Source organism: Athene cunicularia (genome assembly GCF_003259725.1).
Source record: "Athene cunicularia isolate RWA chromosome 2 unlocalized genomic scaffold, athCun1 chr2_part1, whole genome shotgun sequence".
NCBI classification, from domain to species: domain Eukaryota; kingdom Metazoa; phylum Chordata; class Aves; order Strigiformes; family Strigidae; genus Athene; species Athene cunicularia.
Window position 1 is genome coordinate 23088526 of NW_020799095.1, and position 14672 is coordinate 23103197.

The 14672-nt window shown below is 40.6% G+C and overlaps 1 protein-coding gene across 1 annotated transcript in view; it reads right to left on the bottom strand.

Moving 5' to 3' along the window:
- SCIN (scinderin) overlaps positions 1-14666 on the bottom strand; it is a 48246-nt gene extending 33580 nt beyond the window's left edge. Inside the window, 3 exon segments of the mRNA XM_026842730.1 lie at positions 7663-7824; positions 9363-9517; positions 14644-14666. Coding sequence (XP_026698531.1) covers positions 7663-7824; positions 9363-9464 — 264 coding nt within the window. The 5' untranslated portion in view covers positions 9465-9517; positions 14644-14666.
- Positions 14667-14672: the final 6 nt, after the last annotated feature.

A 14672-nucleotide genomic window follows, 5' to 3' on the forward strand; every position in this document is an offset into this window, starting at 1 on the left:
TTTTTTTTTTTTTTTTAATCTCTTTAACAGAGTTTGAGAGAGATGCTAGGCAAGAGAGCTATTCTGCTACCTGATATTAACAGCCATTGATATCAATACAATTGTTGGATCACAGTGGGACAATCAGCAGCTGAGGGTGAGAAAATGTTAGTATGAATAATTACAATGACCACCCTAGAGGTCCTGAAGGAGGTCAGGAAGGCAAACTGTGTGTGTGTCATGCATGTTGAAATCATGCATCTCTCTATGGAGGGGGGGTGTGTGTGTGAAAATACACCTGCCTTCCAGCTCCAAAACAAAAAAAATTGCTTATTTCAAAAGTGACAAAACCAAATTTTCCCTTCTAACACATAACATTCTCTGTATTGAGCTGGTGGCCTGCTCAGTTTGGAACCAAATGAAAATACACTCTGCATCCTGGTGTGTTTTCTGGGAAACTTAGCCAAGACTATGAAAGCAAAAGCCAAGAAGCTTAAATCTGTGAAGAACTCAATTTTGGTCTAGTTACAAACATGTCCTGAATATACAAGTGTTTTAAACCTGTATCTCTGTGAAATACCTAGTAATTTCCATGTCCATACTGTAACCGCTGATTTACATTCTCTGAAATGAAGAGACATTAAAAAGCTAAATAAATTACATTTTTCAGAACTCTAAAGCAAATTTGTGGCAGAACTTCAATTTTTGTAGAAAACAACAGTTAAACATTTAATAAAGCCTTACTAATTTTAAAATAAAAATTTAAGATTTCATTAAGGAAAGACTTTAAGCCAAGTCAGGATGTCTTCTGTTCCTCTAAATCACAACATTAGGTAAAGGCACAGCTATGAAGCAGTGAAGCAGAGGGGACTTAGTGAAAAAAAAAACAAACCCGAAAAAACAGGCCTTCAGCTACATCTGCTCACTTCTGTGAAACACCATATACAACATTTTTACCCCCCCAACTCATACAGAAGGGCTAAACGCAAAAGAAGGTTTGTAGTTATTACTGCCTTAATTAATCTATTTTGGAATAAGCTGCTTCTGTTTATTAGACAGCAGCAGATCAGAGCCTGGGCAAACGACCACATCACAGAAAGGCCGCTGCAGTGGTTTCACCATGGGTAGGTAGAAGAAAGGCTGATGAGCCTTGTAAAGATAGGTGAGTCAAGAGGAGAGGAGCTGTGATGCATTCCTAAGTGCTCACATGTGAGTGAGCCTAAAATACCACTTCTTGAGGGAAATTAAAAAAAAAACTAGCAAAGCTAGAGGCAGATTGAACATGCATGAATACCAGCAAGTCTTTTATACATATCTTATTATGCTTCTACCAAAATAATTAACATGCACTCAGCTGAGACTCCACACATTCTCTCCATGTTCATTAATAAACAGCTGTTCTGGTGAGGCAAGAGTTCATTTTAGCTGAAACTGTTAAAGTCTAGTCTCTTAAATTAAACAGATTTAAAGGAAAAACGCCAATACAGAATACAAATAGACTTGGAAAAAAATTTTTATATGAATTGCAAACAACAGAAACACTTTCAATGCCTTCAGTTCTCAGTAAAAGCATTTGGAAAACAAACACTTATTACCTTGGTGTTTGTAATTCAAACACCAAGTTTTTGGAAATAAAACAAAGAGTCCTAAACCAAAAGTGTGGAGGTTTGGGGTTTTTTTTGAAGTGAAGAAAAAGTGCTAAATTAAGAAAACCAAAGTCCAAATGGTGGGGAAATAACTGAACAGTAAGAATGAATAAAAGTGACTAAGGATACAGCACTTTTTGTCAGTTCCCTGACATTCAGGTTTTTTTAGGAACTGACATATATAGAAGAAGAGTGTTTGACCTGAACCAGGTTAATATAGGCTTCTGGAAACATTTTTCTCCTTAAATTATTCAATGTTTTTTCCTGTCTTGACTGCTGAATTTTTGATACAGGCAGGGAAAAGAAAAAAAATATAATTTCACATATTCATCAAATTGGCTTTTCACATTTGTTGAAACTGTAATACACTGAACCATTGAAAGTTGTGGAGTTTTGATAATCCAAGACAAACTCTGAATTCCTTCAGCCAGAATGCTGCTGAGACCACCACGAGCTTGGCCCTGGTACAATTACAGTAGTGTCTTTGTAACCAGTCTTGTAGTCTCCCATTTGATTCAGCCAGAACAAATTATCAGAATAAAAACAAGTCAGATGTACCAGTCATACACTTAACTACATTAATTTTTCCCTCTCACATCTGTTTTACCCATATATTCTAGGAACAGTTGTTGCTGTATTGCAGTGCACTAAAGGGTGAGTACCAGGACTATATTCATTCTAAATAACAGCTCAAGCAGCAGAGCATCTGGATTTCCTGAAGCATGATGAAGAAAACTAACTTAACTGAATCCTTGTGCATACATCTATGTCCTGTCCACCTTTAATGATGGTCTCTTTCAGCCACTTTTCTGCATACAAGTGAGAGTGAGGAGAAGCATACCCTGAATATTCTAACTGAAGTGGAAGGAAAGGAAAAGGCTGAATATTTATTTTTCTCCATCTGATTGCTTTGGGACTGTAATAATTTCCAGAACGTTAAGAGTTTACACTACTGGAGCTGTAAAAATAATTGTTTCACAGATTTACAGAAAAATGAGACGCTTGCTTAATAAGATACACTGTGCATGCATACAACCACATTTTTAAGCTGTTAATAAGTCCATAAAGTTAATAAAGAACAAAAGCAGCTTAGTTCTTCAAGCTCTGCTACTTGTTTGGCAACTCCCTGCTACAGCACAAGCAATAGTTTAACTCTTAGCAGAGGGAAATTGGGGAAGAGGTTGGTTGTAGGAGAAACTTGTGAATGAAAAACATGGACAAAGGACATGACTAGTTGATAGTGCCAGGGAAAGCAATTCGAAGGAGAAACTTGCAGTGATGAACTCCAACATGCAAGATTCTGTTTATACCCAAACAGTGACTTTATTAAAGCACTTAATATGTTGATTGTGAACTGGTTTCTCTAAAGGAAGAGAAGCAAAGCCACACAGAAGAGATAGTGCAGGCAAGAAGGCAGGGAGATTACAAAAGCAAGCAAAACTACAACTGTGCTTAAGGTTGCAACGTGATGCTGAATCATACCCCATAGTCATAATCATAAGCAAGTATCTGTTGGTCCTTTACTGTAAAATGCAGAAGTTGATTTAATTTTGTAAATATAATGTATAGGAAGCTAACAGTTTTTATGAAAAGCAGCTGTCAAAAAAACTAGCCTTTTTGCTTGATCTATTTTTTTTCTAGTGCCTTTGTGCAAGACAGAGATCTTTTTCCTGTTGATATACCTATTATGTCAGGACTTCGAGTATACTGACAGATCCATGATCACAACAGTTTTATTCAGTCTCACACTTCTGAGTTTTCACTTGTGATTCATGGAGCCCTTGAAAAATACATATATTGATTGCTGGATGGCACAAGTTGTTTTTAAGCACATCACAGGCTCTTAAATTTCAAAGCAGCAACCTCTTGGCTGTTTATAAATCAGTTTACAAGCACCACTGTAAGAATGGAAAGAATGGACAGAGTGCATTCCACCTTCAGTTTTAACTTGACATCTGTTTATCACCTCACCACCATATGCATTCTCCCTTTGGGAAGAAAGGTAACGTTTTGTTAGCAGAACTTTGTACTGAAAAACTTTCCAGCTTCAGTCAGGCCCAAGCTCAGAACTGCTTGGTACTTAACACACATCCCCCCTTCCCCTCTGCAGCCACTTAGCTCGTAGCACTGCAGCTGTGTCCCATCAAGAGGTAAATCAGAGAGAATTGAGTCTTATATTTTACAAAGCTCTATGTGAACAAATGTGTATTTTTGCTGTTCACTAAGGACACAACTTCACACAGCTTTCATACAGCAGAGATTCCCAAACTGAGCTGAGAAGCTTTCAATAAATTAATCTGATCACTTCATGTTGTTTTATTGTATTACTACTCTCATTACTTCTGCTCCCTCTTGATAACTAACCAAATTATCAACACATCTCAACATTCACCTTTTGTACATCACAAGTATACAGAGGGTGAACTTCACAATATTGCCAAGTTTCCTTCCCACATTAAATCAATCACTAAATAAACTGACAAGAGATTAAAGTCTTTAGCACACCTTATCAGAAATATACGTGTATAAACCATATTAACATATGCATCTGAATAATACTAAAATAAGACTGGGAAACAGTGCGTATGTTATTCACTGAATGGCACAGTGATTAGTCTTTTTCCATCCCTTCCACGGTCATTTTCCATGCCCTCTCATGTTCCTTGCTGTTTTGAACATTTGTCTTGGTCACGGAGGAAGAGAGAGCAATGTGGCTAAGGGGAGGTGGCCGGAGGATGGGGTCATGCAGGGAGAGCTGCATCTGGAGGTAAAGGGGGACAGCACAGAGCAAGGCCAGAGAGTTTACAGCCACCAAGAACTGTCAAACTCATCCTGGTGCCTCTCACACGGGACACCAGGAAGACCTCCAGCCAAAAGGACAGGATGGAAAGTATGGCAGAAGACAACAGCTTCTCGGAAGACTTGAGCACAGCTATGCCAGGACAGGACACACTAAGCAGCACCTGACAAGATAAGGTGTGCTTTACTCCAGGCCTGTACAAAGCCTTCTCAGCAACTGCCCTGCATTTGTCTTACCTGCACTGTCCCAAAGGCTCCCTTACAGGGAGCTTCCCAATTTTATCAAAGTGTTATGGAAATCTCTTGTAGAAAAAAAAAACAAAAAACAATCATAAATCAGTGTCTGGCACCCCAGGCACCCATCCTGAATCACCCATTGCACTGGAACATCAGTCTGGTGATCATAGCACTCATGTCATGGTCTTACAGAAGACTGTTTGAATAAAAAGTCTTTACACATTACCCACAGCTAATGACTCCACTCATATCAAAGACAGTGTTTTCTCTCCCTTGTGCTTCTGTTCTAGCCTAGAGAGTTCAAAGGAGGCAAGATAAGACCTGGGCAGGATATTTGAAGTGCTGTAAACGTGGTTTAGTAACTTATCTAGGTATGAGGTAACTATCAGAACTTGAACTGTAAATGTGAACCTAGCGGGAAATGCACATAAATATTCTTTGCTTAAGGCATTATCACCAGGAAGGAAACCTTAGTGACCAATAATGACTTTATTCCTGATCATTATTACCTTTCTTAATTTTCCCTTATCTGTTCAAACCACGGGTTTGAACTACTGCAGTAATTGAGCTCAATGGGAAAACTAAAATGATATTTCATTATATTAGATAAGTGGCTTGACAAAATGTAACTGGAAATGGACTGCACAAGCAGTTCTGCAGTGCCATGGAGACCATCCTTCTGGTTAGCTAAGAGACTGGGGAAAGAAAGTCTCAGAAATTCATCTTGACATGCTACAGTAATTTGATATTCAAAGCACTGACCATCAGCTCATTATTTTATGCAACTACTGCCCATTATTCTCAGACAATGATTCAGTAGTGCCCTGTGATAAATCCCAAGACTTGAGAGCAACCCTATTTAAGATTCCTTTTATTTCAATTAAGGAATATACTTGAGCCCAAATCCTTTTTTTCTTTTTTTTTAAAGGACCCTGAAAATCAATTAAAAGTTCCTTTAACTCACCCATTTACAATAAGCCTCTAGTCATAGAAAATTTCAATCTGAAATACAGTTATTTCAGCTTGAAATATAGTCCTTATAAAACTTACTCAGGATTTCCACTGTGATAGTGTATCTTCTACCACACCTATTTCTCTATAGGCACTTCACTAGACTCACATATCTTCATCTTGAAGTATGTCACACATCGCCTTTTCATCTCCCCCAGGAAAGGTCTGGTTTATTTAATAACCTATGATGGAATTACTACGAATGTCTGGATGCTGAAACACTTTTTTCATTAACTTGTTAACACACCCAAGAAAACCCATCCCTTGTATACCACTGACTCGGCAAGACCAAGAAGTGGTCTTAGTCATGTGATTTGACTGACATTTCCCATAGTGTGGTAGAAGAGAGATCTGGGTGTTCACATTTAATCTTTCTTCCTACAAAGGCACAGGGTTGCATTGCTGCTTGGCCTCTGTCTTGTCAAACAGGAAATCAGAAACCAGAGTGATGTTATACTAAAAAAAGGCTCACTCAGTATGAGAAATCAAGACTCTAAACCGTATTACATTTAATTGCTTAGTGACAGTGCCTCTCAGTGCATCTCATCAAAAGAGATGAACCCCAAGCTATACATAGAACACCACTATGTACCCATAGTGCATTTCATTGTGTGCATGTATGTCTGCAGTGTGACCTGAGTAGCTACTTTAGGTGAACTGGGTAAATGTATCGCAGTAAGGGTCAGGACAAGTCAAATTCATGGAGTATATCCAGCTCCATAGGGTGTCCATGGAAGGTTAACTCAAGAAAACTCAAGCCCTGTGACAGCCTGACTGCAAATGCAGCATTTTTTGTCAATGTTCAGTTCCAACTTTCCCATCTCCCATGGGCTAACTCTGAAAGGGAATAGATGATTTGGGTCTTCTATGTAAATTGACACTGAAACTGTTTGGATACTGATCACTCGACGGTTTCAGATGATTAGACAATACTGCCATAGGAGGAATGGGGTATTTTAGGGAAACGCTGGTTGGTGTTCTATCTGAAGGCTACTAAACATAATAAAAATCAGACTTAACCAATATAGCTATGTGATACCAAATATCTTGAATTGTCACACCAGGGCATGCTTTTCAGAGGAAAAAGCCAAATGCATAACATGAGTTCAGAAGAGCTTCCCTTTTCAATAGGTCAGGGAGCTCTTCTCTGAAATCTTGCTGAAGTAGCTGACCACTTCCTTGCAAAGCACTGCAGATACTGCCTTGTAGATAAACTGTTTTCTTTCATTTCATTTCTTTCATATGGTCTTAATTTTGTACATGTCAGCATATCAGGCATGGGAATAATTTCAATTGATAACTAGCAACTAACTAGTGTGGACTACATCCCAGCTGCTACTTTTAGGATCAGAAAGTCTTAATGTGATTTCTGAGGTGACAGTACTATAAGTCACCTGAAGCAAGCAAAATTATCTTACCTGTCCATGTGCTTCCGCACTGTCTCTACCTGCTTTCAGCAGAAAGCCTTAAAGTATGGGATTGCTTCTCAAGTGATCTCATGAAATATTCAAGTAATTTTGAAACACACTGCATGACAAGTTTATGATGACAACTGCTTTTGCAACTATTTATTTAAGGTGAATTGCCACAATCAAAGTCTTATGAAGAAATGTTAAGAGAAAGGTCCAGTCTGTGTTCTGCTCCGAACCCTAGCACTGGTCTCAATCAGACGGTAGCTGGTGACAAGAGTCAGAAAGAACTTACTGTGAACAGCTTAAGGTTCAAACATCAGCAGTAAAAAAAATCCCAAAGCCTTGAGTGGGAAAGGGAACTGTTTCCTGAAGGATAATCTGTGCATACTTCAGAAAACATTTAGGGCAGCTTTGAACCTTCAAAGTGTTGTGACACAAACTGATTTTCTAAAGCAGATTCTTGCTGTCAGTTTAGGGGGGTGACAAAACCAATTGTGCATTTCAGGGGATGATTCAGACCTTAGAAGGGATGCTGTATCTCTTACTTTTTGGTGTGTTTCGCACTAGGAAAGACTTACAGTTCCAAGGTCAATAATGAAGCAATCTCCTTTGTTGAAGCTTGTCCAAGCCAGGGGAACTTCTGTAGCCCTTACAACTCTCCGGCCCTTGATATGTAGAAGCCTCTGGGCACTCAGATCATTAGTAACAACATGATTAAATCCAGAGGCAACACCACCTGCCTGAATAAAACAAAACAAAGCAGCAAGCTTTATTTCAGCTTGATTTCTGCAAACTTACCTTTCTGCTGCAGATGGGGAGCTAACAGGGGAAAAAAAATAATTTACGCAGTGAGACATGAGCCAAAATAATATCGTTTAATAGTGCTGACCATAGACCAGACAGACATGGGTAACACTGCTGCTGCTGAACTCTCAGGTGTGAACCTTTATCTGAGGGAGCAGATGTCACCCTGCTTCAAAGGGTTTTCAGATGAACAGGGACAGGGAAAGCACAGGATTTACAGCACTCTCCTATATCACCCAGAGGATGAGGTAACTCTGAACCACACTGTTAGGAGAAGAGTCAGGAGGCTGTCAAATAAGGACTGAGGAAAAGCAAAGGAATACACAGCTCCTGTATGAGTTTTCCCATCTTCCTTAAATCTCAAAGGTCCAAGTGTTTTAGTGCCTGGTTATGTATAGAGGGAGGGGTAATTTCACAGCAGCTCCATAATTTTATGAAAGGAATCTTTGAAATTTAGGAGGCAACCTAGCAAGGAGCACCAAAGTGGGGGAAATGAGACCAAACTGTTGATTTCCAATCTATAAAGTGTAAGTTTAATTCTAACTTATTCCTGTAAACTGGCTTGGCTGTCTGTCTCTGAGGCAGTATTCCCCACTCCTTCAGGAGATCCAGACCTTGGATTGGAATAGAAACTGGGTCTTGAAATTACAAAGGAAAAAAAAAAAAAGTAGAAGAGTGGGCAATCACTGCTAAGATCTCTTACACAAGCAGAGTTAAAAGCTTCAAATTGTTTGTGTATACTGTGACAAGTTACAAACCTCCATAATGGGAAAAAAAAGGCTGACTGAGCAATGGTTCTCAGAGCTCCTACTATAGGGAAATTCCCAGAAGATACATTACTTTGTTCTTAAAAAACCCCACAGATATTGCAAAAAAATTTCCTTCCAAAGATTCAGCTTCTGGAAGTGACACAAGGAGTCTGACATTACAGCTTTTTAAAATATAAAGTTTTCCTAAAAAAATATTTGGGAGTTTACTTCAGAGAAAAAAAAAACCTGCAGTAGGACCATAAAAGTACCATTTTTAGACTGAAGTGAGGTTTTGGTCTTTTCCACTCTGTTCCTGTTTTCAACCACTTAAGCACATTGGGTCCTGCATTTGAACAAAATGATTCGGTCTGCAATATAGACATGGTTTCTGTGCGATTTACTGCCTCTCAAACACAGGGAGTGCCTACTGTGAGCTACCTTAGACACACAAGTATGAAATCTCAGGATAGCCTGATTTTTTTTGCGGGGGGGAAATCACTGGGAAAGGTTTGCACATATCAGAAAAGGCATTGGTAAACAAGCTGCTGCTTTCTGTGCAAGTACTGGGACTCCTATGATTTTAAGATAGATAGCTCAGATCTAAACCCACTAAGCATTAATAAACAATTTTAATTTTTTTCATTTACAATGCAAAATATCCGATTTTACTTGGGACACAATGTTACATATATTTTTAGAATACATTTTGACAGCTGGCTTTTTACCTTATATTTAATTCCTCCTTTGAAGTAGCCCACAAACTCAGTAGACTCATATCCTTGAATTTCTCTACTCTGCACAGGCTTTCCTCCTAGATAGTCATCCATCTGAACAGCAAAGATAGCTGCAGCTGTGCTTTCATCCTGGGTACATTCTTTCCCTGAAATAAGATTAAATATGTCTATAAAGCACTAATATAACTTTGAATTCTGTCAAAGAAAATGTGACAATCAGGCAATGCCTTCCACGGTTGTACAGCCCATGTATATGCTGAAACAAAACACTACATTGTACCAAATGCATGACCAACCAGACCATTTTTAACTACTTGTAGAACCGCCTTCATAAGCAAGAAAAAGTGAAAGTTAGCCAAGTTTGTCTTCGCTTAGGCTCTTTGAAAAAGAGAGTATTTTAATTCAGTGAGTTTAACATGGCAAGCACCCGCAGTAATGATTTTTGAACTTTGAGTTAAGAGTGCAAAGAGAAAGGACGGTCATGTCAAAGGACTGATTAGATGGTCAACCATGTATTTATGCTAAGAACAACTCAGCCATAAAGTTAAAATAATTCAAAAGCAGTCCTCCTGACACAAGCAAGGGTATTTTGCTTAAATATCTTCTACTAGATTGCCTGGTACAGCTGGGAGAAAGAAAAGCAGCTTTGGGGCTCATATTTGCTTCATGAGGTCATACTTTGTTTTGTACCTTTCAGAGATTAGCTTCTTCCCAGGACTGTGGCAAAATGGCCTCCATACCTAGTGTGGTGATGGCCTAATCATGCTGCAAAGCAGGCTGTATATTAAACCAAAACTTTTTAACATGGGCCCATACGTTCTGATGAACATTTTCAGCAATTTTGACTGTTTCAAGAAGAGCACAAGTAGGATTGAGTCTCAGAAAGCAGGCTTCTCAAGCACTTTTGAAGAGTAAGGAAAAGTGAGATTTTCCTTTTAGTTTTTATTTTTTCTTTCTAAATAAGAGGAATATGCCGGTATACAAGCAACAGTTCTCAAGAGCAGCTTCTCACATTAACAGTCTGGACAGATACCTCTCATGGGCTGTGGGAGAAGGGCAAGTGTGTAGTGAGGTGCTGGTGTCACAGGAAGCCTGCTGATGAGGTATTAAGAATAAAGCATAGGAGAGGGGGGACAGGGATGCCTAAGGCGATCACCAACCTAGCTTCTCTTTTAAGGAGAACAAGTGCCCTATGGTCCAGCAGCACAAAAGCCTCAAGACAACTTTGCACTGCTCACCAACTGTGCTTCTCCCAGAAGTGGTGCCACTATTGCCACCACCATAGCTTTTATGGGGACACGGGTGCAACAGGAACCCCCAGAAAACAACAAGGATGAAATAAGGAGGGGATCCAAAAAGTAATGGAGGCGTGGGGAAGAGAAGAGCATGAGGTCTGCCCAAAAAAGGTAAAAAGATACTACTGAAAGTAGAATGTAACACAAGAACATCTGGGGAAAAAAAATCCCCATCACTCACTTATAGCACATTGCCACAAAGTGCTTTCTCAGACCTGGGTACCACCTTAAAGTTAGCAGTAGATTTTGAGGCTTGTTTTGGGTTTTTTTTGGGGGGGGAGTTTTTTGTTTGATGTTTTTCTTCGTTTTGTTTTTGTTCCTTTTTTTAAAAAAATAGGTTTATTATGCCCATTAGGATTAGATACTTCAGATTTACTGCTTGCAGTTACACAACAGGGTTCACGGTCAAAAAAACCCTGGTTTTGGAACAGTGTTAGAGATAAGAACCACTACCAGGCTTGGTGTCCCAGCTGCTATGCAATAAAATACTCAGTGAAACCCTAGTTAAAAAAATCAAGTGAGCATCAATCCAAGTGTAGGTTATTCAAGTTTACATTAAAGACAGATTTTCCTTATAGTCTGAGGCACAAATGATTATAAGCCAGAGTATATATGGAAAATAACCAGATTTTTACCAGACTAGATCCTGGTTCATATGGACAGGTCTTGCCACTTAATGTCTGGGTAAAAGGATTCAAAACCAGTTAAAAACATGCATGATTTTATTCAAGATACTAAGTGTATTATAGCCAGTCTTGCTCCCACAAGTAGCCTCATATTGGCATAGCACATGATGTTTCCACTAGTGATGGTTTCAATTTGAGACAGCTCTCTTAGGCTTAGTTTAACTACAAAGACATCCCTCAAGTGTCAGTGTGGACAACTGAGCCAGGATCTCTGAGTAAAGTTAAAAACAGAAACAGCTACAACACAGATCCACACCGATTGCTTGGCCATGCCAACATCACTGCAGCACAATTAGCTGACATGGACAGCACTTCACTGTATCCAAGATATTTGGTAAAACAGGGGCTTTTGCATAAGAAGCTTCAGGCTGACAGAACAATTGTTTGGTCACTTTAACCCCAGGACAAGACTGTCAGCACATCAAGGTCTCAGACCATCCTCCCATGGTCTAGACCTCCTTCTAACCCTTGGGTATGCCCACGCAATGTATTAGGAGGAAGTTTCCCACTATACAATATAAAATTCATTGCTCTGCTTTTATTCTGAATTTAGGGTATTTTTTGATGAAGCTAAAATCCATTTGCTCAATGGCACCATTATGAGGCCCCCACAATAACACAAACACCAGACAGGAGGAGGACCGTATGTGGTGGTGCAATTCTTATCCCTCCCTGCCCTCCTTGATGGGCTGCTGGGTGCCAGGTGTGATTCCACCTACATTCCCCCAAGCCATACACCAATCTGTGGAGATAAGGATTGACAACCCTAATGAGCCTGTCTCCTGCCCCCCCTCTGATTGCTCCAAAAGAGTTATAATGGCCCATCATCTCCTGATGGCCTGGCACACCTGTGCCTGGGATGCCATCAGGAACAATAACAGGGTTGCATGTTATTCAAATTCTTGTGCAACTGCTGGAAGGCACCAGATAGTATTTGACAAAACTCAATTATCTTGGACCCTATAAACTGCAACCACCAGAGTGACCCTTTGAGCTCTCCTGGATTGTAGTGGGCCTGTGACCTGCATCTCCCCTGAGCTGGGACGCCTCTCAGGTACTAAAACCCTTAAGGTGTCGTCTGCTCCAGACGGAAGGCCAGGGCGAAGTCCACCCGCTCGAGCCTCAATTATCGCCCGTTGAGGAATGCCAAGGCATTGTGAGTATTTGCTCTAAACTCAAGAGGGAAATTGTCTTTGAGCTACCTTCTATTTCACCTTTTTATTGGTGTGTGTGAGTACGTACCCTTGCCCTTGTTCCTGTGTGTTTGTCCCTTTTGTGTTCATTTTACTGAATCCAAATACCTTTGTTTCTGTACATATATGTCTGGTTTGTGTATGTGCATGTATATATGTATAAATTAAGGTACCGTTAAGTAAGTTAGAATGAATCTTGTCATTTTAGAATCTGAGTAAGTCGCTTTTCTGAGTTATTTTGTATTGACAAACTGTTGTTATTTATTAATAAATCTAGATTATTTTTACTAAACCATTACCGTGTCAATACTTTCATCCGCCACACCATGTCACTAAATGGCAAGGCCCTTTTAAGTATGTAAGTCAAAAGTCTGTAAGGTTTCCACCAATCCAATTTCACAAGAGCTCTTTCCATTCCAGTGTCTGACAGGTAATGACAGCTGTAACTGTTCAGAGATGCCTTATGGGAAGTCTTCAGAAAGACCCTAGCGAGGTCTTCCTGGCCCACAGGTTATACAGCTTTTGCTCGTGAGGGAGAAGTGTATGTAACAGCAGTGAGAATCAGTCAGCAAAAATACCAAAAGGATTCAAATTCCGGCCCTGGGTGTGACTACCCTTTCCCATACACCTTGTATGAAGTTCTGGTCTCCTGTTGCTATTCAGCGTGCAGCGGTGTTTGAGCACCCCTGCCCCACTACAGGTGTGCCTTGCAAGCAGGAAGGGGTTTCCCAGGAGCTATCTACGCTGCTGCCAACCTGCCAGCTGCACAAGAACAATGTGTGCCCAGATTACCCAAAGCTATTTACAGTTATCTGGATATCACAACAGCAGCGCGAGATGTGCATCAGTGTGTACAACTAAAGCTCTTTAGGCAACAGCAAAGAGGTTTTAATTAGTGCAAGTGTCAGTCACTGTTTTGACTTCCAGTTGCAAAGACACCTTTGCATCTTTCCCTGGGAAGCATCTACTATATCTTAGCTTCTACATAAGTAGCTCTAACTTCATCAACAAAGGTCTAAATAGCCAAACCCTGCTATTAACTAGCAGCACTGCTGACATAAGAACATCTGACAGAAAATCATTTATGGTGCCATCTATGATTATACTCTTGTCAGAGATGGACACTATCCCGTGTGCCAGCTGGATAACTCATAAAACATGCAAAACTAAACAAGCTTCAAACATTTATGCAGAAACAATCCCAGCTTTATCTGCTATTTTTCAATGCGTTCAAAAGTACAAGCGAGAATCACAGCAACTCAAACACATTAATGCTGATACATGCTGACCTGTCTTTATGTGCATTCACCGGGATAATTGCCAACAAACACAAACCTGATGGTGAAACAAGAAGAAATAGATCTCAGACAGCTACACTGCTATGACTGTGGTCAGATGTCTTGGTGACCAGACAAGAAAGTCTCAAGAAACCTCCAAAAGACGAGAAAGCCATCTAAAATGCGTCCTTACAGCAGATATCTGTTTTGTTGTAAACACCGTGCTAGCGAAGGTTGAAGGCAAAGGACATCAGCCCAATTCTAGTATTCCTCGTTGCTTCAGGAGGGGCTTTACTGGCCTGTCGGACTGGTATTAAAGAAAAGAGGTTTTACAGAAAGCCTGGCGACTTTGCTTCCAATATCTGTATCATCAGAAAGCAAAACTAGTCTAGCTGAAAAAGGCAACACCTCGCCACAGAGCAGTGCAACAATGCCAACGGGAGGTGAAATTTTGGTCCTAGTGGGAACAGGGGCAAGAAACCTTTTCATCTGAAATGAAGGCAGGCTTTCCCTTGCAAATCTTGGTTGGACGCAGCCAAGACTTGACTTTAACTTCCCACCGCTTTTCCAAACCGCCCTCCCAAAGCAAGCAAACGTCCACCTTTGTGCCACAGCCTTACCCCCGGAGCCCCTCAGCAGAAGAGGCACCCAGAACGGCTGAGGCTTGGCATCGCCCCGATCCTCGGGGCAGCCCTACTTGTGCTGTTTAAGAGCCTCAAGCCGGGCGCTTCAACGCACACCGCCCTCCGGCAGCGGCACCCCGTCCCCAGTTCCCTGGCGCCCAGCCCCGCGGGGCCGCTCCCGGGGCCGCTCCGGCGTACCCAGCCAGTAGTGGAGGCGGTAGGCGACG